We start from the raw sequence: 22,347 nt of genomic DNA, 5'->3' as shown, positions 1-22,347 counted from the left end.
GAGGACAAGCCAGATAATTGTATAACTCATGTGCATTGATTCCTGAAAAGCTCTCGTTCTCGCCGATGCGCGTTCACCCCTTGTAGTCACAGTCAGGACCGGTCCAGTCCTGTCCCGAGGTCATGTCAAGTTATGACCAGGTTACAGGCCGTAAATTATTACAATGCAGTTCCGTTCGTTAATGAAATGAGACCACAGCATTAACGCTAAAATCCTTGCATGCTAGTTTTCCCGTACAGGCAGTAATTCCGCCATTGCAGAGCACCGAGTAGGCTTTGGCTGCCAGGGCGAAATGAAACCTACGAACAAACTTTTAAAAAGCTCCAGCGGCTTGAGTATTTTAGGGATGTCTTCAGTCATTAAGCCGTGTGCTGCTGCTGAGGAGAAGGGTTCACCTGCTGCGGCCACTTTCAAATCATCTGGAACTCCACAGTACATTAAAATCATATACATAGCTCTAAATGTTTTTGCAGCATGCAGTATCGTCTTCGCAAACAAGATTGTGTTTGCTGTCTACCAGTAAGTTTTCGCAGCCGTTTGGGGAGGGTCGTGACAGCTCTTCGGATGGCGGTTGTGCGCTCGCCTGCACAACTGTGGAGGGCAAAGCGATACATTTTTCTATGAACAGCTGAGAAATACACGGTTGGGGGCCTGGTAAGGTTCGCGTATGGTCCGGCGTTGAACTGTCAATTGTATGTAGTTTAGCTATAGTCCGCCTGTGTTTCGCGGACTGAAATAGTACGTAGATTTCTTTTCTTCAGTTTGCCTTCGGTGATCATGTGCACGGCAAGGTGTGCTCCCCCTCCTGCCACCGCCTTCTGCATTGTAGTTTCAAGTTCGTGACTACCTTGACGCTGATCCACACCTTGTTCACATGGCTGGGCATGATTATGATGCAGCAGCTTGGATTTTTCGACTCGAAGAGCTTCACACCGCTGGAAATCGCTCCATTGGCGCTGGGTTACGTGGGCTACATTGTGCTCAATAACCTTTCCTTGAACTTAAATACCGTCGGATTCTACCAGATTTTAAAGGTATGGCCGCTAGGCGCTCGACAGCTAACCAGCTAGCAAGCCCGAAACCGCGCTGGTTAACGGAGGCGGAGTCGACCGGCGCGTCAACCGACCTTCGTATAGAAGATATTGAGGTTTCCGTCGGGTTGCGGTGATTTGGGTCAACGTGCGGACTGCGAAGCGGATGCAGCTCAGCCTGCTGTGATTTGGGTCAGCGCGGAGCCCGGACGTGTTCGACTACCTACGATACCGGAATTCCGGCAATCAGAAGATGGACAGCACTTGATATCCTTTGCATACTAATTAGTAATCATACAAAATACAGGTAGACTGGCTAGAGATGGAGATGGACATCTCCTGTGCGAGAAGAAGTAATCTGGATCGATGGGCCGGTCGATGGGACAGCCCCCAGCACCACCTCCAGCAGCTCCCGAGCAACAGGCTTGCGGAGGTGCAGTCCACCCGAAGTCCAGCCTTTCCCAACCTCCCTCCTCCCATGCCTACGTTGTTAGTTACTCTCAACTCCGCGGTGTGCGTTGTGGGCCCCTGGACCCCGCTGTGCTAGGAAGGGGCCCCCCCTCCCATGATACAGCTGCTCTGTGTCAACTTTGCAGTTTATACAATCGCGACCCGCCCTCCCCGTAATACACGCGCTCGATCAACCCCGCGCTATTTCAAATCGCCGACTCCCCTAACCCCCGGAACCCTTCCCCTTCCAATCGCCATGCCGTCCTTGTGAGCTCACAACCGCCCCTCCCCCCACCCCCCAACCCCCACCCTTCCAGATCGCCATTACCCCCACCGTCATCTTTTTGGAGTTCCTCCTGTTCCGTAAGGTTCAGTCCTTACGGGTGCTGCTGGCGGTGGTGGTGGTGTGTGTGGGCGTGGCGGCGGCGGCCGTGACGGACACGGTGGCGGTGTCCAACCTGGTCGGAGTCGCCGTGGGGCTGGGCTCCGTGGTGGTGACGGCGCTGTACCAGATCTGGGCGGGATCGAAGCAACGAGAGCTGCGGGCGAATAGCTCTCAGCTGCTACTTGCCTACACACCGCAGGTACGGTATGTATATGCAGTGTGTGCTATTCGGGATTTTGCCGGGCCGTGTGTGTGAGGGGGATGGGGTGGGGAGGCGGGGATGGGTCGGAGCAAATTCAGGGCTAGCGAGTGGGGGGAGGGGCGACGGGGGGAGATTCTGCAGAGCTGGAGTGGGTAGGGGTGTGTGTGTCAAATTAGGTTGTGCGGGGATGGGGTTGAGGAGGTGGAGTTCTTTAGTGGGCTGTGGGAGAACTCCGTGGTTCAGGGCTCTCGGGGCTCGGGGTTCAGAGCTTTTCGGGAGGAGGGAGGGGGAAGGGGAGGGGGAGGGGGGGGGAGGTGTGTTGCGGACTCGGGGTCCATCGGGGCATCCTTACCATAATTGAAAGCGGGTGAGGAGGGGCGATCAGCCGGGTCAGGTCGGGAGGGAGGTTGGCGACGTGTAGGGCTTAAGGAGCGTGCAGGGGACATGGCGGCCTGGGGGAGGACTCCTCCGTCCCCCCAGGCCGCCAGCCGCCAGCCACGTAGGTGCTGCAACCGTAGTCGCGAAGACCGTGAGGGCACATCCCTCAACCCTCAGGCCCCCCAGCTTCTTCGGAGTACTGAACCTTGCCATGATGCTGCTTCTGCACGATCTGTTGCCCGCTTGCTATGTGGCCACCGTTTCAGGCGCTGAAATGACCTTTCAATTCATAAATATATAATATTATAATATAATAAGTAGTATATAATGTAACATATATAGCATACATGTATGTGTATATGTGTATTGATGGTGTTAGCAGCTAGCTGCCGGAAAAGCCTCTCAAGGTGCAGGGGGGGACACAGTCTCTGTTTATGTGATTGTGTGAAGCAGGAGGGGGTCAGTTTAGGCTAATCCTTAGGGTTTAGGGTTTAGCTCAGGACAGCTAGCCTGGCAGTTTAGGGGCACTTTAATTCTTCTCATCACCCTTCTATGGGCGATTTCTGCGGAGTCACAATGGCTTTTTCGGGTTGAGCAGCCACCACCACCACCACCACCACCACCATCAGCATCCGGTGAAATGTGCCCTGTCAACGGTGCTGTCACAGCTCCGCCGCCGGTCGGCAGTGGGCACTCGGCAAATGCCACTCGACAGGTTGTAGGTTGGTTCCATCAGCGTCGACGCGGGGTTGCATGCGCCCTCGTAGTTGGAGGGATGTTCATATGCTGCTCCTTGGCGGGATCATTCCTAAAATTTCCAAGGCAACTTAAAATGTTAACATGTAATAAAAATTGGAGTCGGAGGGCATCGATCCCCCTACCTCCCGCATACTATGTACGGCGCTCAGCTTCGCATGCTAAGCGGGCGCTCTACCATTTGAGCTACGACCCCAGTACTTGCTCGTATGCAAGCAATTTATTACTAATAACAACCGAACGCAATTACGTTATTCCGTACGCAATTCCGTACGATTGCGTACGATTGCGTACTGATTAATTGCGTACGGAATTCACCCCCGCCACCTCGGCCCATCCCCGTGCGTGTCTTCAAACCCCTACAACCCCGACAAGGCCACGGTCCTTCTAGCTGTGTTGGCCCCCCTGCTGGACGATATTGGCTTCGCCCACCCCGGACCCAACACCGTCCTGGGCTACAGCTACCGGCCCGCTGCGGTGGCTGCCATCGTGGTTTCGGGGCTGCTTGGGCTGCTGGTCAGCCTGTCCACCTTCCTGGTCATCGGAGCGACCTCCAGCCTCACGTACAATGTCGTGGGGCACTCAAAAACGGTAAAAAAAGAGGAGGGGAGCGTAAACTTTGCTGCACGGGTCAGTGGTAGGGAACGTTCTCTACATCAAGAAACGCAGGAAGGGTGGGAAGGGGGTTGGCTGGGTAGAGGTAGAGGTTGGCTGGGTAGAGGTAGGGACCCAGGCGAGGGGAGCTGTGGCTGTGCGAAGGGTCAGAAGTGCGGGCATTCAGGACGCGGTCCCGGTGCGGGAACCCTTATGGGGCCTTCCGGGGGGTTGGGGGTTTCCGAAAGAACATCGGTTGCTTGGGGAACAGCTCATACATACATACATACATACATACATACATACATACATACATACATACATCTTTTCCCCCTGCTGCTGCTTCTGTTCCCCGGTGTACATCCGTACAGGTTCTCATTCTCGCGGGCGGCTGCCTCATCTTCGGCGACTCCATGCCCTGGAAGCGGCTACTCGGTATCGCGGTGACCATGTCCGGAATAGCCTGGTACACCTACCTCACCATGCAGCCAGCGGCGAGCAGCAGGGCGCAATTGTTACTGACAGACAGCAACAACAACAACAATAGCAGTAGCAAGAACAGTAGCAGTAGCGGCAGCGGCAGCAGGGCGGGTAGCAGGGCGGCTAGCGCCGGTGGCGCTTCCGCACAGCCACAGGGGATGTTGGGAGGCGGCGGCGGTGGTGGCTGTGGCGACGGGAAGGAGAGGGAGAGGGATTTGGAGAAGGAACCGCTGCTGCTGCTGCCGGCGGCGGGGGGGGCGACGGTGGTGGCGGCGACTGCCCTGAAGAGGTAATGACGGGGGAGCTGAAGGACGAGAGAATCTTGAACTGATTTGGCGAGGTGATGGGAAGGCTCAAAGGTCTCACAGCATCAAGGTCTATCACTTGTCCATTGAGTTGGGGTTGCTTCCACCCTCCACCCTGTAACTGTTGCGGGATTTATAACCCAGTCTTTGTCAATCCTGAAGCCTTCCAGGGCCATATGTTTGAGTTTTTTTTTGTGTGCGTGTATCTATGTTTGTGTTCAGTGCGTGGTTTTTTAGTTAAGAGACCACTCGACCATGTCGTACACGACCACGGGAGAGGCCACGTGACAACACCATACCGTGGTCAGAAGGGCCTGATGGCTCCAGGGGAGGCCGTTGGGTCATGAGCGTGTGCATACACATGTAGAGTCGGCCGTGTGCGTAGTTAGGGTAGGTCGGTTCGGTAAGACTGGGAGGAGAGCGTGTCCCGCAACTCCATCGACACGCAAAGCATGGTTGGCCTTTTCCTTTAGGTGCCGCAGTGCGTATGAACGTACGGCAATGTGTATGAACGTGTTTTTTTTCACGATGGTCTATAATGGCACATACAGTAAAAAGACGTGAGAGCGGGAGGGACGGATTTCTTAAGAAAAGTAATATGAGCGCAGGAAGAATAGAAGAGAACAACGAGACAAACGAACAGGGCGTCCAACGGCGCACCCAGGACGAAGGGCACTGGGCGAGGTGGGGTCGTATGCCTACTTCCAGGTTTAACTTGTTTTCGTACTAAGGGTGTTAGGGTAGGTAGTAGGGTTGGATTGGAGCTTTGCACATGTTTGCGTGTGACCGCGGGAGCTAGCTAGTGGCGCTATCCCCGTTTCCTTCGGACTGAGGCAGGCAGGGTTTATGAGTAGGTAGGGGTTTTATGCGGAGCTCTCCAGAGGCCATGGGAACATCCATTACAGAACACTGGAAGTCCTGCCCTGCCCCTGGTCTGGTGCGTGGGTCGTCGTTTCCTGGCCATGAGGGAGAGTCCTGCCTCTGTTCCGGCTACACTGGCGCCGAGTTGCCTTTATACCAGGCGCTTTCCCTACAACGATAGTGAACCCAAGCGGCTGATTGAAGTACCGCCTAGTGTAACGAACGGCAGGAGAAGCGAACGTACCAGAACTGATCGTTCGAGTCCTGTAATGTGTAAATATAATGTGACCATAATTTCGACGGTATTGTAAACCCTCTTGCACTCGACGATGCATGTAGCCGGGAGACAGAATCGCAGTCAGCTGTGTACGCGCCCCGAATGTCGACGGTCATAGTAACAAATCATGGGCAACTCCAGCACTCACATTCATATTTCTCGACACTAAGGGCGACGCGCGACAATGCCACGAAGAATACACAGCCGGGAACATAAAGACGCTTCGCTTCCGCAGAACAAACTATCGTCACTAAATTTCCGCAGCCTTTGTTCTCTCTCCCTCCCATACACCTCAAAATCATCACCTCCGGCTCGGTGCACCGCTGGACAGGTATTGCCTACAATCGTCAAGGAACACTGCTCGCACGCCGACGGCCCATCGGCAGCGGCACAGCTGGTATTGCAACCCCCCACTTAAAGGCCGGAGAACGAGATTGTGCGTGTGTGTAACAGGACATCGGGCGATGTCAACCTGACGCCCTACAGGATGACCTTGAGAATGTACTTGTAGTACTGTTTTGATGTGCCTTTGCTTTGTATTTTGACCCTAAGACGATGATGGCAGGCAACGGACCGCCACCTCATCGCCTTCATGAGCTCCACTCCGTCCATGACAACATGCAGTCCGGGTAACAAGCTTGTTGCACAAGACTGCACTCCACTCCTCCCCAGCCACTGAACACAACCGGAAAGCTGAATCAGCATGTAAGGTAGACCAGCTGACGTCTTCGTGTTCGCTCAACACAGCACTGACCCGCCTCCCACACATGCAATCGGGATTGTGGGATATCCTTCCCCCTCCTTCCTGAATCAAGAACTCAAGAACCGGAAAACGTGGGCACGGCGCACATCGGACGTACTCATACATGGCCCTTGCACCACCTCCAGCTGACCCCAGTACAGCACATATGTCGCAGCCGTCCAACCCCTTGCGGATTCGTGTAGGCGAGCGATTTACCATCCGCACCTACTGCGACCAATTTTAATTCCCCCTCCCGGGCCGCCCAGATGAAATCTGTGCCTACCAAACACTGACAAAGATACAGACGCACAAATCATGTGAGGCTACTTTGCCCCACACACACGAAGGAAAGGAAACGGCGACTACTTAAACCAGCGGACAAACAATCAGCAAAGGCGGTTTACGCCTCTTTTTGTTCCTCACTCTACGATGAGACGGTAGGAAGACACGAAAACAGTCTCTGCATCTACAGCGGAAATGAACAACCACTAACAACTCATGACATCATCCACGTCATGTACGACAGTCAGTGCAGAACATGGGCCGACCGTAAAATGCCGTGGGGGGGTTTTGTACGCCAATAGCCCTTTCGTGAAATCGCGGCCTTGACATATGCGCGCAGACCGCTAAGCCTACTTTCCATCTACATTTACAGGAGGGCAGCAGGGTAGGAAAGCTTTCTTCCGGTTTACAGCATCCAGCTCGTACGTCCCAGCTGGGTCAAGGCCAGGATAGTCCGGCTGTAATGGGCGGCCGCGGACCGGAGCCTGACCCTCCTCACAGACATAACTACCGCGTGCGCAATCAGACACGGCGGTAGGACGGAGGGTTAAAAGGGTTTCAACCCCACCAGAGACCCGCCATACCATACCACCACCATGTTGCATGAAGTCCATGCCCCAGCTGAATCAGCAGCCACCTCGCGCATTTGCGCACGGCGACAAGAAATCCCTCCTGGAGCAGCTTCGGCGTCGGCGTCTGCCCTTAACAACAGACACATCATACAAACAAGCTGCTAAGCTAACTCTCGTAACCCTTCAACCCGCAACAAACACGGCCACTTACCCTTCTCTCCACCATCACGGTCACACTCTATAAATACGTTTACGTAACATCCACACCGCAACCAGAGCTTCATACAGCACCCAGCGCCCTATAGCTTCCGTCCGTAATCAGCAGCACACGAAATTCTTTGCCTCCTGACATACATACGTGGCGACTCCGCCAACCTCCTCCTCACACCAAACCAAACGACGGGTGTTTCAAGGCGCAAACCTTCTAAAACTTCTCAAAGCAGTACCGTTTGCACACGATTGATTGCCCAGCCCTTCCCGACAGTCTCGGGGCCATCCAAATTAGGCAATGCCCGCCGGCACAGCGTCGATATCGGCACGCATCTTCTTGTCACCAGCCAGCACCGCGATGGAGCCATCTGGGTCCACATCCATGATGACCACATCGCCCTCCTTGATGTCGCCCATCAGGATGCGCTCCGCCAGGCAATCCTCTATGAGACGCATGATGGCGCGACGCAATGGACGGGCACCGTACGTGGGGTTGAAGCCCTCGTCCACGAGCCTGTACAGACGCGGCGAGGAGGAAAAAAAATCCACGATGGAAAACATTCACAAAAGCAAAACGGAAAGGACGGTAGTGAAAGGAAGATAAGGGCGCTGAGGAGCACTGCTAGGGCCTAGGTAAATAAATATGTAGATATGAAGGCAGAGCATCCATCCGTGTGCGGACGACTCCTCAAGTCGAGTGAGGAAAGGGGGGTATATGGGCAAACAGTGGACGGTATTGCCGCCGGTGGAGCCGGAAAGGAAGATGCAAAGCAACCGATTGACAATTCGTCCCTCAACGCGCCGTCACCGATGTGCTGATATTGCGCTGTCCGTCCCAATGCTGTAGATTCAGTGATAGATGGAATACTATTACGTCTCATAACCCACTGTTGTTGCTGCTGCTGTTGCCGGTCTTCCCGCCGCACGTCTCTTCAAATTCGACTCTTGCAAAACGCAACACCCACACCCCGTCGCGCAGGACCGCAAACCACACGCACGCACCTGTCCTTGAACTTCTCCGTCACCTCAATCTTGATGCCCTTCTCCTCGGCGCGCTTGAACACATCCTTGAGGAAGATATCCGCAATCTGCTTGACCTCCTTCTTGGTCAACTGGCGGAAGACAATGATTTCATCCAGACGGTTGAGGAACTCGGGCCGGAAGTACGACTTGAGCTCCTCGTTCACGAGGCTCTTGATACGGCTGTACGACATGTCTTGCTCCATGTCTTCGTCATCAGGGCGCAGGAAGAAGCCCATAGAGCGGCCGCCCTTCTCAATGACGGACGCGCCCACGTTGGACGTCATGATGATGAGCGTGTTCTTGAAATCGACGGTGCGGCCCTTGGAGTCAGTCAGGCGACCATCCTCCAGAATCTGGAGTTGCGATGCAGTTGTGTTGTGTTGGTAAATAACGCGTGTCACAGTCAAATGCGTGTCGCAGTCAAGAAGATGTCAAGAGGATGTCAAGAAGTCGCGGGAAGACCCCACAAAAGGCACAAGACAGGAGGAGGCGGGACTAAAAACGCCAAATTTTTTTTTTAAAGCAGACAAGAGGGCTTCCTTCCTTTTCCAGAAATAAGTAGGTTACACCGTGTACTAAATTATACCAGAAGCCCGAACCTTCACGAAGAGAAAAGAAACTGTGAACGCCCAACGGATTGCCGGTCGCGACTTCCTGTCACTCCGTCAAAGTTGATCCATGAACATATCCAAGGCGTCGTCATAAACAATGTGGGCGTGTCTTGGAACCGCGGACAGCATACGTGCTTTACCGCTCCCCCGGACAAGTTGCTCGCTAATGGCAAAGCACAGAGATTGTCTATTGTAATTTTAGTTTAATATACTAATACAATATTTTGTTCGCACCTGAAGCATCATGTTGAACACGTCGGGGTGCGCCTTCTCGATCTCATCGAAGAGCACCACAGTGTAAGGCCGCCGGCGCACCGCCTCCGTCAGCTGACCGCCCTCCTGGTAGCCAACGTAGCCTAAACAGGACGATGGGACAAAGGGGACAGGGCCAATGACGTCACCTTTGTTATTTATCATCAAAGCAACGAGATATATATATGTTATTATATATATAATAATACCCCTGTATATAAAATATATATTAAAAAATGAAAAAAAACAGCTTTTGCACCACGCCCGGTGGCCCCTCTAAGCCCCATCCCTCCTGCATCCCTCAATGCGAATCCCCTCCTGCATCCATCAACAGCTCAAACGTGCTAGCCGAATACCCATTTTGATGTCATTCCATACTCTTAATCAAAAATCCTCTCTTCTTTCCCCACCCAGCCGCCACGGCCGGCAAAAATTGTCGACCCAACACAGGCACTGCCAACCAGAACGCCCCTTCCGCCTTCAGCCCCTCCCCAGAGTCTAAGTCCCCCCTTCCCCTTTGATTCTTCCCTGAAGTTCCCCGCCGGCGCCACCACTAGCCCCGGCATGATTACATCTCCATATCCCGCCTGAACGCACAACCCACCTGGTGGCGAGCCAATCAGCTTCGAGACCGTGTGCCGCTCCATGAACTCCGACATGTCCAGGCGCACCATGGCCTCCTCGCTGCCGAAGTAATAGTTGGCCAACGTCTTGGCCAGCTCGGACTTGCCGACACCGGTGGGTCCGGCGAAGATGAACGAGGCGATGGGCCGGTTGGGATTCTTCAGGCCCACGCGAGCGCGGCGAATGGCGCGACTGATGGCGCTGACCGCCTCCTCCTGGCCAATGACACGGCCGTGCAGGACCTCCTCCATCTTGATGAGGCGCTCCGTCTCGTCGGACGACACCTGCGCGCACGCGCGGGGGGGTCGAATCGGATTGGATGGGAGTTCAAGTGCGCTCCGTTATGATGTTTGTGTTGCGTCGGGTTGTGGCAACAGAGCTTTGTGGGCGTTCTACTTCTCTACATTGCGTTGCGGGAAGAGCGGGAGGGCGAGTGGCAGAGAGGGCGTGTGTGCATTACGGCGGGAAGAAGAGGGATAGTAGATAAGTGAGCGAAAGGAAAGACTGTCCTCAATCGCGCCTTAATGGAACCTCCAGAAAGGAGAGGAAGGACAGAAGAAGCAAAGCCGCCACCAACAGCGCATATGACAGGAGGAGGGTCAAAGGGGAAGAAGGGAGCATATGAACCTTTCGGTTCCCGCTATTTTGCTTGCAAATTGAAAAGGAGCGGCAACGAGAGCTCCGTCCGTCCCGCAGCTCTCACCTTCTCGATGGGAATGCCCGTCCACTGCGCCACAATGGAGGCGATGTCTTGCTCCGTGACCTGTTAGTGGTTGCGCCATAGAGAGGTTCGGGTTTGGTGAGGTTGGGTACTGTCTACTGGGTGCCAACTGGAGGGGGGGAATCCAACCAGTCACAAAAACATCAGTCAGCATGTCCAGACGCGCGGTCGGTGGGAGGAGACGTGTGTGTATGTATATATGTGTGTTTATCATGTGAATGCAGAGCAGCAGTGAAAACACCATACGCGAGGGAAGGTGGCTAGCGGAAATCAGGTGGAACAAGTCGCCTGTCGCCGGAGATTGAGGCAAAAGGCTGGAGGCAAAAGAGAGGAGAGATGTTCGGCTGCCCAAGAGTTACTCTTATCCGTCGTTAAGACAATATATTGCTCCGTCGTCGTCGCCGTCCAGCGCTTCCAGTGGGGCTGTGCAGCACCGAATTACCAATGGGCGACCGGCACTCAATCTTGCAAAAGCAACTGTACAGCACATTGGTACCATCTGGTATCATTCTACCTTCTGATCCAACCTCCCTCGCTGGCAACCTCCAATATGCCCCATAATATAATCTCCCCCCTTTTCCTGCTCAATCGCACAATGAACAAAAGAACCCATTTCAAAGGAGCGCTCCGGTAACAGTACCGACGGCACTTACCACGGGGCCGCCGCCCTCCACGCTCTCCGCCTCCGCCTTCGAGGCCTCCTTGGCGCCCGCGATAATTGCCTGGATCTTGGCCTGCGAGAGAGATGCGGAGAGCAATAGTCCAGCGATAGTATTGATACTACTACTACTAGTCGTAGTAGCAGTAGTAGTATCGCAGTGCCAGTGCGGCATTTCCGTTCTATGGTAATGGATAGCCATACATGGACCGCCTCGCACCGCCTCTCCCATCAACGGAGAGAGAAAGGACGCAGTGACCCCTTCCAATACCGATCCCCGGCAGCACCGTCCATCCTCAGGAGGACGAGACGCACGGAAAGACCCGCCTCATAAGCATATTACGGTTGCAAAACCCCAAGTGTTTTTTACTGCAGAAAAGAAACAAATCCCTCTCTCGGATTCCAAAGCTCTTCCCCCACCCTCACCGTCGCACCCCCACCGTACCTTGAGCTCCATCTCCCGGTCCCGCAGCTGCCCGGCCTTCTCAAAGTCCTGAGCCCTACAACATACACGCAGAGCCACAGAGTAGGAATAGTGGGGTACCAGCCGGAAACCACCGGGGAATGGAGCAGATACCAAGACGGGAATAGTGCCGGGGGAATACAACAACGGAGGGATGTTTCAACAAATTCGGGCAAGGGCAGAGGCTCCTTCTTGTCGAGAACCTCCTGCCTCTTGATGCAGAGGCACACATGGCCGTCGTCGTACCGGAGAGCGACCCTCCTGGCGCCTTCTCAGAAGCATCTCGCATCCCCGCATGCCCCAGACCCTCCTCAGGCTGCCCCCAAACCCAATCACCCTTCCTACATCCCTCCCTTCTCTTCCCAAGCAGTTGTTGTCGCTGCTGCTCCCCCCCGGCCGCCGCTGCTCACCTGACCGCCGCGTCCTTGTCCTTGGTGACCTGGCGCAGCTCCTTGTCCAGGTCGCGAGCCTCCTCGGGCAGCTGGATGTGTCGCAGACGGACGCGGGAGCCGGCCTCGTCAATCAGATCAATAGCCTGAAGGAGGGGAAGACCGCGAACCGCGAACAAAGGGGAGGGGAATGGAGGGGATTATTTCAAAACGGGATTAATTATATATAGGTGAGGTGGATGATGGACAGGTGAGGCCGGATGATGGGAAGGCCGGACGGAGAGAACAGCCAGCCGCGGATCCGGACTCAGCGAACAAGCGTTCTACATAATTGCGGACAAGGGCCTCTACCGCCCGGCCTGCTACGCCTTCCTTGCCCACCCGGCCTCGTTCCGGGGAGCTCAATTGCGCTCCCCGGGGTCATTGAAACGCTTTACATTCGGAAACTGTAGTTATATTACGGCAGTAATTATGTTACGGACCCAGACAGCACCACCACCACCACCACCACCACCACCGGGCCCCCCCCCCACCGACCTTGTCCGGTAGGAAGCGGTCGCTGATGTACTGGCTGCTGTACTTGGCAGCCGCCATGAGCGACTCGTCCGTGTAGCGCAGCTTGTGGTGCGTCTCGTAGCGCTCCCGGAGGCCCTGCAGAATCTCAAAGGTCTCCTCAATCGTGGGCTCCGGAACCGTCACCGGCTGGAAACGACTGCGGCGCGGGAATAGCAGCGTGAGGAGCAACAGCAACGTAAGGTGACCACGTGGGCGACAAGAGTACGGAACGTGCGAGGCTACGGGAACGGAGAGGAGGCCCACCGAGAGGAGTGGAGAGGAAAGGGGCCCTGGCGGGGGGGGGGGTAGAATACTACAGGAAACCACAAGGGGCTCAAAAACCCCTTAAAAGTTTTAAATCTATCAAACTTTGGGAGGGAGACACGTTACTTTTCCCTTGATGCATGGACATGGTTTACGTATTCCGTAACAAATTATCTTCAACGCGGTGGTTGCTCTCCGTCCCGCCTACCGCTCATTCCCCAGAACGAGTGTATGCAAGTATGTACGTATGTATTGTGTGAGAGGGGGGGAGAGAAAGGCGCGCCCACAATGGAAAAGAACGAAACACCGTTGGGATCGAGGAATAGGATACACGTACCCGTTCCATTCGATCCTACTCCGAAACCGACTCGCATACGCCCATTCCCACCACGCCCCCCACCCCACCCCCCGGAGGGAGGGTATCTTCTCGTTACGGGTATCTCACCGCTCCAGGGCGGGGTCCTTCTCAATGTGTTTGCGGTACTCGTCCAGGGTGGTGGCGCCAATGCACTGCAGCTCTCCACGCGCCAGTGCCGGCTTCAGGATGTTAGCCGCGTCAATGGCGCCCTCGGCTGCGCCGGCGCCAATCAGCGTGTGCACCTCGTCAATCATCTGGTGGGGCCGCGGAAGGGAAAAGGGGGAGAGGAAGGAGGAGGAAAAATCGGTTGGTGTGAAGTCGGTGTCGGGTGATAGGGTTACATGATAACAAGCGAAACACGGTGGGGTCGCCACACGACCCACCTGCTCACCTACTTACCCCTTTCCGCCCGAAACCAAAAGAACTAGGCCCCCCCGAAGCACTATATTTAGGTCTCAGCCAGAACTAATGGCTTTTTGAGGATATTTTTTCAAACTTTGGATGTTTATGAACTTTCCCCTACCCCCCAAAAAACATCATCAGTTTCCCGCAACCCCCCAGAATTAGGTTCTTGAACGACTGTCCAAATCGCAAAGGCGATTTCTACCACAACCTCCCCGCCGAAGAGATTTATCCGCTCTCACCAGGATGATGTCATCGTTCTGCTTGATCTCATCCATGAGCTTCTTGAGGCGCTCCTCGAACTCACCACGGTACTTGGTACCCGCGACCAGCAGACCCATGTCCAGAGTGATGACCTGTACGACACAGGGCGCGGTACGACACGCACGACGGTTCAGGTGGACATAACCACGACGGCGACGAGGAAAAAGGGGGGAAAAGTTCTGATCAACCACCAGAATCCGTCTTCTTGCGCTGCTGCTACTGCTGCAGGGAGCTCATGCTCGAGGAGCTTGTGGAAAACATGGCAGAACGGCACCCGCTGAAGGGACGCGGTGCAGATTAGTGAGACTCAACACAGGGGGCAGCATTGGCCGAGTCCGCGAAGCAGTATCACATGGTCCATCCATCACAAGGATGCGGGAGTGTGAGAAATTACGCATGGTGTGACCTGACAGTGAGCGCACACCGCAGTCTGGCTCGTCAGTGATCAGTGATCAGCTTAGCCAGCAGAGCGTCGATGCATGGCGCCACTCTTCAATTGGCTGCCTGGCTCTGTGCGTGTCATCGGCGGACTGGCAGCATCCTCAGCGCACGAGAGGAAAGGCCGTAGGAGTGCAGGAATTGGTGCAAGTGCTGCTGGTAGCGTCCCCGAGAACTCGTCCCCAAGTGCGTGCGTATGTATATATGTGTATATGTGTGGCGGGAAGGCATCTGGAAAACCCGTCAAGCTGCAAACCCTCCAGGAGGAGGCTCCTCTTGCCTGCCGCATAGAAAGCGCACCCACCGACCCACAAAAAACGGTTGGCAAGGCAAGGGTTGTCACAGCGTTTGCACGCAAAGGACCACCGCATTAGAAGGACCAACTATTTACTTGGCTTGGTCGAACCCCCCCTATCTCCCTGTTCTCCTCCACCCCAGCCACTGGCTGCCACTGGTCCCAGTTCTTGCGGGCTCCTGCCCCCCCCCCCTCTTGTTCAACACATGACCACGTGGGAGAATGGCCTTATCCACCCGCAAGGAATATATATCAGGGTAACGGGCAATTGGTCTCCGCACACCCACTTTAGGGACTTATACCAATAAAACGTCCATGGCCCCCCCCGGCTTTTACGGACACACCCGCACTTGTGTGCGGAACTTGTAACTTGTAGCTTTGGCATCCCCTAAAGTTCCCCTTACCATCACCCATCACCCAGATGCACCAACACCTGAACATTTGCGCTGTGCGCATTCATGTGCGCTGACGCGACCCCCCACTCACAGGGAGGACCACCCCGCTCAAGAAACACCTCAACTGCCCGCAACCGCAACCGCAACGCCCAACCGAACCCTCACCTCACTCAGCTCTAGTCCCCAATAAACATGAGAGAGTGACCGAAGTCCTCCTTTCCTAAATTCCCAGCAAAAGCGCGCATAAAGGTCAGTCGGACAGCCGCGTCCTCTCCTCTCCTCCACCAAACAGCCTCACACCTCCGCGCACCTGCTTGCCCTCAATGGTCTCGGGCACGTCGCCGGTGGCAATCTTCTGCGCCAGGCCCTCAGCCACGGCGGTCTTTCCGACACCGGGCTCACCAATCAGGCAGGGGTTGTTCTTCGTACGGCGACCCAGAATCTGGATCACACGCTCGATCTGCTTCTTGCGACCCACTACCGGGTCCAGCTTGCCCTAGGTAGACAAAACAGAAGAGCGTCACAGCCGGACCACGTAGTGCGTTAGCAGTTAGTAGGGTTACATGGCAATAAGAAGGCACGAGGAAGCCGGAAGCAAGCGAGTAACGAGTACGAAAATGTCGCCGGCGATTTAGAAGCCTTGTAAACCAAACCGCGAAGCCATGGCATAACATAACAGCATCCCAGTTCGACAGCCTTTTGGTGACGTTCACTTAGCAGAACCCACAGCAACCGAACGCGAGGGCCTTACACAGAACAGGGATGATCGTTAGTAGGATCGTCATCGACATTCCACCCATCTGGCCACCAACACGAACACGACGTCGTGCCCGCATGAAGCCTACGTGGGGGCTATTCACCCGCAGTGGGAATTTTCATGCGCATGCAGACCTTCCACTGGCGGAACCCCACCTTAGCTGCTATAGACCCTCCACCATCGCCGTCAGGGTTCTGTCTCCCCCCCTCAGATGCACAATGCACACCTTGCCCCGGTGCATGTGACCCATATCGCGACCCGCCCACATCATAACCCTCACTAGCTGAGGTGGGTGCGCATACACAGGGTCCCTAACAACTAAGGGCTAAGGGAAAACCAAGGCGCAGAGCAAGCCGAAGGAAACCTGCTGTTGTGAGCTTTCCCCTCTCATAGCTCTCCGGTATCCCATCGCCATGGCGGAAGGAAAAGGACGTGGTTCCCTCACCTCTGCGGCCTGCTGGGTAAGGTTCGTGCCATACTCCTGCAGAGTCGGAGTCTTGTTCGAGCCCTGAGCTTGGCTACCGCCCACGCCAGCACCCACCGGCTCCTGGCTCTCTCCAACCATGCGAATGACCTGCGGTGTTCCGTTCAATCCGTTCAATCAGAAACGTTAACTTTCGAAGAGCAGTCTATACAGGGAAGCCCGTCTTCAATGGAGACAGCAACAGCACTAGTGACAATTGGCTGTCCGCTGCGAGACATCACCTCCGTATGGCCTGCACTATTGCCGAAACCTAAAGTTCTCTGGTTTCTACAGCTGGTCTTCTATGTGCTCTACCAAAGCTGGTTTCCATGTGCGTGTGTATGTCACAGAGAGTGTTTCCTGTGGCAATGCTGTAAGGAGGGAGATGGCGCAAGACAGTTTGTGCACCAAGCAAGGGATCCATTAAGTGCAAACTGATCATAGCAGAATAGGCCTTAATGAGTAATGGGTGCAGTCAACAAAATTCCTACAAACCACAAACGATGTGTTAGGCATCGCGACTAAAGCTAACTCTACCTGAGTGCGAATCTTGGCAGGGTCTGCACCAAGAGTTTCCAGTACACGCGCAGCAACGCCTTCTCCCTCGCGAAGCAGGCCTAACAGGATGTGCTCCGTGCCGATGTAGTTGTGGCCTGCACCACAGAAAAGACCGAGAGGCTCAGGTTTGGCAAACCCCGACAGTTCAATATGCGAACATTTATAATCATCCTACTGTAGACTGGACAGCTCAAGCGCAAAAATCTCGAGCGTAGGAAGCAATCTCCGGCAACATAAACCCTACTGGCGTAGCGGTGCGCGGCGGCGCATGTTGCTTTCTAGATCTTAATACTTATAAAGCTCATACGAGTTAGTTCTATCCTGGATCGATACGCACCCAGCTGGCGAGCCTCCTCCAGCGACATCTCCAACACTCGCTTAGCGCGCGGTGTGAAGGGGATCTCCACCGCGACAAAGCCAGAGCCGCGCCCAATAATCTTCTCCACCTCCACACGAGCATCCTTAAGGTTGACTCCCATGCTCTTCAGCACCTTGGCCGCAATACCAGTCGACTCGCCGATGAGGCCCAAAAGCAGCTGCTCCGTCCCCACAAAGTTGTGGCCAAGCCGCCGGGCCTCCTCTTGCGCCAGCATGACAACTTTAATAGCTTTCTCTGTAAAGCGCTCGAACATGCTCTTCACAACGAGGCGACCAGCGCGGCCAGACTTGCGGGCGGCGGTGGGCACTGCCACGCGACCTGCCACCCGCTGGCCCAGGAAGCCATACTGCAAGCTGGCTGAGCACTGAACGACCTTCCGCGTGCGGCCACCAATGCGTAGAGCTGCGATTGGAACGCGGCGCGTGCTGCTCGCACGGCCGAGCGCCCCCTCCTTGGCAGAGGCGTTGAGCTGCATGCTGGCTGAACCTGGCACTAGTAACTAAAAATGTTGATGCTCCGTCTCCACCTAATAACCTCAAGGAGCCAACAAGTGTAAAAGCCACGACTTCAGCTAGTGTCTGTAACTTCAAGATGAATGCTCACATAGGGCCTCTGACAAACCCGGTCATCAATGCGCAACTCGCCATGCCCCAGCGCCACCGTAAGGTATACACTGCAGACATAGATATAGCTCAACATATTGAGATGAACCTTCCATCTAGGGGAACAGAGACATGGACCATAATTTACGAGAAACGGGGGCCAAAATCCACATCTTTTCCTACGTACCAAAGCTGACATTTATATACATCATGTTTCTACTTGTTCCTTTCGAACACTCCCGTTGCGCGAAGTCTGTGGGAGCATTGAGGGATGTATTTGTCTTGTGCGCGGCGGTTCGGTTTGCCGCAGCTTGGACGTCCCTAATGTCTGGCCTCTACCTACCTTATACAGCCATTTCTACCGAGGAGCTAACCCTCCCTCCTCACGGTTCTTCATAGCTTGCACACTGAGGCTGCCTAGCTTGGCACAAACATGTTCAATTCCAGAAAAGAGTAGCGGGTACATCCTGCGAGTCGTGCAGCTAAAGCAGATGAACGAGTGTTCGTAAGGCTCCTTAAAGACCCTCGTGTTGACTCGGGTTCTAATGGTCTCTTTTCTAGGACCCGGCAAAATTTGCAGACCGCTGAGAATGGTCACAGACAGGTTCAGCGTCCTTCACGGTCGCCATGGCACTTTGGTTTACGCACCCGTTAACCAGGTCTACCCCATTTGATTTAGCGCAATCTCCCCTCCATCCCTATCTAATTTGTTCATGCACGAAACGGTGAGCCTTTGGCAATATCATGGTCTTCGATCATGCACGTTCGCACGATTATGCCCCAGAATCGATTTTGCAGTGGCCGTACTCGTCTCCTGTGTATGCGCGTGCCTGACCGCTTATACTGTTGCTGAGTGCATTTCTCTCATCTCGACTAATGCACCTCTTACAAAAAGGCTGATAGCCGATGTTTTTGTGCCCGTGCAGTGTCTGTCATGGCTCATCTCCAGGCAGGTCACCAGGTCCTGTTACCGCCACCCGTCTTACCCCAACGCTTCCCCGTGCAAAGTAAAGGGCCAATGGCTGCACAAGCACCCCCCTCGAGCACATAGCAGCTCGCACCATGTGAACCCCTGAATTCTTGGAACCAGTCATCGCAGGCGGGTTACCTGCAGCGTTCGGGGAACAGCAAGCTGTCCTCCTTTCCTATAACCCCACGCTTGGGAAGATCTCTCTTCTCATTCCCTGATCCATTCCCTCCTTTCTCCTTCTCGTCAAACGTTTGTGCTTCGTCATATCCCTCCCGACAAAATCCTACTCGCCTCGCCCTCCAGCAGTGGTCCGCACTGCGCTCAGCATACAGGTGGCCCTGTCTGCATGCTGGCGTACTACAGGTGCAGTGCATCGGATTGTGTCTGGTCCCTACAGAATAGGGTATTAGGGTGCTATGGGCGCGCGTGGCATCTCGATGATAAAGGCTGGATAGGGGTTGTAACCGTTTGCGTGATGTGGCTGTGCTGGTCAGGGAGACCATACGGCTGTGTCCTATGTTTCCTAGGGGCGCCTTGCAAAGCAGGTCACACGCATATATATGGTTGTCTGCCCCTGCGTGCATGCCTGCGGTGTCTGTGATGTCTCTGTTGTGGCATTCCGGTGCTGAATCTGGGACGCAGGTCCCTGTGTGACACTCCTGCCGGTTTGTGGGCTTGGGTCGCACGGACGCCGCGTCTCGCCCTGAAAAGGGGAAAAGTGTGCAGGTGTCGAGAGTCGATAAGTCAAGGTTAGGATTCACTTACTGGCTGCCGGATGAAAGCTGCAGGAGGGAGGATGCGACTGGACCGCTTCTGGTGAGCTCAGCCCCGCAGCAGGCAGGGGATTACACACGAGCAAACGGAGCGCTGGCGCAGCAGTAGGTTTGAAAACGGCGAAGATCAACCGGTTTCGGAGGCCATGTGAGCTGTACCTGGTTGTCGTGATCCGGCTGTGTCGGAGCTGTGCGTCGTTCCCCGAAACTGCAGGGTTACGTTTGCACTTGCAGACTTCCCATAGGGTTTTCGCGGACAATTTTGCTAAGCAGCCAGAATGCCTGCTTAAATGCGATTACAGGTTATGTTTGACTATCTTGAGATGCCGTCCATTTGGTGTTTGCGGATCGCTCTCGATCGCTTTTGTAGCTGGTTGCTTCAGAGCCCTTTGCGTTTGCGTTAAGGACGAAGAAGGGCGCTGTCCATGGCATGTCGTTAATTCTTCTTGAACATGTGTTGTTTCAAGGTGCTCGTTTCGTCGTGGTCTAGTGGCTCTCCATTTTCGTATTCCGATTTGCAAACAGCTCCTGTTTTTTACCATTTGCATATCTATGTTTAAAATTGTCTCTGTGATCACATTGGGGCGGTTGTGGTCTGGCAGCGACGCAGTGTGCAGCGCATATTTTACCTTCAACGGTTTAACTTCGTACAGAACTCGTCCCGGGTTAAAACGCAAGTGGTTAATCGGGTGAAGCAGCTGTTAAGATTCCCGAAAGTCCATACCTGCATTGTGGCGTATGGGAAGTTTAACCTCCAAGATTGGTCAGGAACAGCCTGGAACAGGTTTTCGTATGTGAGCACAGTGCTTTGCTGTAACAGCAGCCAGGAGCTCTTTTCAGACCAAGCTATGGATTTCGCTATAAAAGGTGTTTGCTTTACTCCAGCCAGAGCTGGTCTTTGTGCAGGGTGCTCTGCTGGACAAGCGGTATGGTAAGCAGGCCTGCCTAACGAGATCAACCGCAAGGAGCCTTCACCTTGTAGACATCTCTTGCACATGTAAAGACTTCAATGGAAATAAAGTTATCGGCGCTTTTGTGTTGGGCTTTGGCGATCTTGCTGCTGGTTGCATCGAAGGCGACGGCCGCACGGACTCTAGTTCTCGGTAAGCGAACATGTTATGCGGACGAATCGGCTTTGCTTTCGTAGAACTTGATAATATGTTCTCAAATGCGACCTAGCGGAATATTATTCATACAGTCCGGCGTAGCGAAAGCGATCGACGACACAGAGCATGCTTGCTTGTTTGACAGTGATGCCTTGCAACACGCGGTAGATGTGGATATTTTTTCCTAGTCGAATCCCGGTTTCCTTCCTACCTGTCGAAAGATCCAGAGGCGCCATAGCGTGAAACCTAGAGCTGCGTAAATTTCGGCAAACAAGCAATGCAACTATACTAATTTTATAAGAGATAATTCGCTTTCTTCATGCAAAGTGTTGTCGGGTGACTGCTGTCATGCACTCCCTTTCGAGCAATCGTTCAGTCGCGACTAGCCGAGTTCTGCAGACAGGGTTACACACGAAAACATCTCGTTCTGCCTCATTTGCTTCTCCTCAAGTAACTATAAAGGTTAAAAATAATTCATGGCAGCATGACATGGAATTCCAGGATCGAAAGTCTAGCGGAACCGGCAGATAAAAAATCGATATAACGTAAATAGGCTCAGCCGAAAACGGCTTTGCGACCCGGGTCGAAACCGTTTATGGCTGCTAAGATAAAACAGGTGGAGACGTCAATACAAGCAGCAGATGTTTATTGCGGACAACGTTTTGTTACGGTCATGTGGAAAACGCTTCGTTGTGTCCCGACCGACAATCGCCTTATACCACCAAAAAACCTTATGCCTCAAGTAACGCAACTTATGCCTCATTACAACAATTATGGCTGCAGATTCATCAATGTCAACTCGGTCGTCCTCGGTGGCGGTATCTCGAAATTTGCAACCACCGCATCAGCAATATTCCCTAACTACTAAAAGGCCCAAACCTCAGCGAATAATGTACGGCGGACCCGCACATGCACCGCCGCCGCCGTACTATCTGGATGCCCAAATAAATCCCAAGCAGCCGACAACGCCTTTGACTCCCGCCTCAGCTGCAGGATCGCCTCATCCCCCGTCTTATCCCCAGCTATTGTACGGCGGGCCCGCACATGCACCGCCGCCGCCGTACTATCTGGATGCCGAAATAAATCCCAAGCCGCCGACAGCGCCTTTGACTCCCTCCTCAGCTGCGGGATCGCCTCCTCCCCCATCTTATCCCCAGCTATTGTACGGCGGACCCGCACATGCACCGCCGCCGCCGTACTATCTGGATGCCCAAATAAATCCCAAGCAGCCGACAGCGCCTTTGACTCCCTCCTCAGCTGCGGGATCGCCTCCTCCCCCATCTTATCCCCAGCTATTGTACGGCGGACCCGCACATGCACCGCCGCCGCCGTACTATCTGGATGCCCAAATAAATCCCAAGCAGCCGACAGCGCCTTTGACTCCCGCCTCAGCTGCAGGATCGCCTCCTCCCCCATCTTATCCCCAGCTATTGTACGGCGGACCCGCACATGCACCGCCGCCGCCGTACTATCTGGATGCCCAAATAAATCCCAGCCGCCGG

At 54.4% G+C, this 22,347-nt stretch overlaps 3 protein-coding genes across 3 annotated transcripts; 1 reads left to right on the top strand and 2 right to left on the bottom strand.

Annotated features, from left to right (window-relative positions):
• Positions 1 to 346: 346 nt before the first annotated feature.
• On the top strand, positions 347 to 7,218 carry VOLCADRAFT_105593 (uncharacterized protein; the record flags this gene model as incomplete). The annotated part of the gene is made up of 9 exons (XM_002952562.1): positions 347 to 519; positions 830 to 1,034; positions 1,799 to 2,065; positions 3,578 to 3,832; positions 4,168 to 4,262; positions 5,246 to 5,265; positions 6,051 to 6,155; positions 6,344 to 6,424; positions 6,608 to 7,218. The coding sequence occupies 9 exons, from the start codon at positions 347 to 349 to the stop codon at positions 6,703 to 6,705; spliced, it is 1,299 nt and encodes a 432-aa protein (XP_002952608.1). The 3' UTR covers positions 6,706 to 7,218.
• VOLCADRAFT_75431 (uncharacterized protein) lies at positions 7,219 to 17,945 on the bottom strand. The gene is made up of 15 exons (XM_002952494.1): positions 17,353 to 17,945; positions 16,995 to 17,110; positions 16,440 to 16,568; positions 15,548 to 15,733; positions 14,088 to 14,201; positions 13,531 to 13,697; positions 12,804 to 12,978; positions 12,288 to 12,412; positions 11,860 to 11,914; positions 11,410 to 11,490; positions 10,739 to 10,798; positions 10,016 to 10,319; positions 9,394 to 9,515; positions 8,528 to 8,901; positions 7,219 to 8,039 (listed from the first exon to the last, which is right to left on the bottom strand). Exons 1-15 carry the CDS (start codon positions 17,867 to 17,869, stop codon positions 7,817 to 7,819), a joined length of 2,748 nt encoding a protein of 915 aa, XP_002952540.1. The 5' UTR covers positions 17,870 to 17,945; the 3' UTR covers positions 7,219 to 7,816.
• A 3,764-nt stretch (positions 17,946 to 21,709) lies between these two features.
• On the bottom strand, positions 21,710 to 22,261 carry VOLCADRAFT_93290 (uncharacterized protein; the record flags this gene model as incomplete). Its single annotated transcript, XM_002952493.1, has 1 exon — positions 21,710 to 22,261. One exon carries the CDS (start codon positions 22,259 to 22,261, stop codon positions 21,710 to 21,712), a length of 552 nt encoding a protein of 183 aa, XP_002952539.1.
• Between the last annotated feature and the right edge of the window lie 86 nt (positions 22,262 to 22,347).

This window comes from Volvox carteri (genome assembly GCF_000143455.1).
Source record: "Volvox carteri f. nagariensis unplaced genomic scaffold VOLCAscaffold_30, whole genome shotgun sequence".
In the NCBI taxonomy this organism is placed as follows: Eukaryota; Viridiplantae; Chlorophyta; class Chlorophyceae; order Chlamydomonadales; family Volvocaceae; genus Volvox; species Volvox carteri.
The sequence above is the reverse complement of the archived record's forward strand: the minus strand, read 5'-3'. Positions and strand labels throughout refer to the sequence as shown.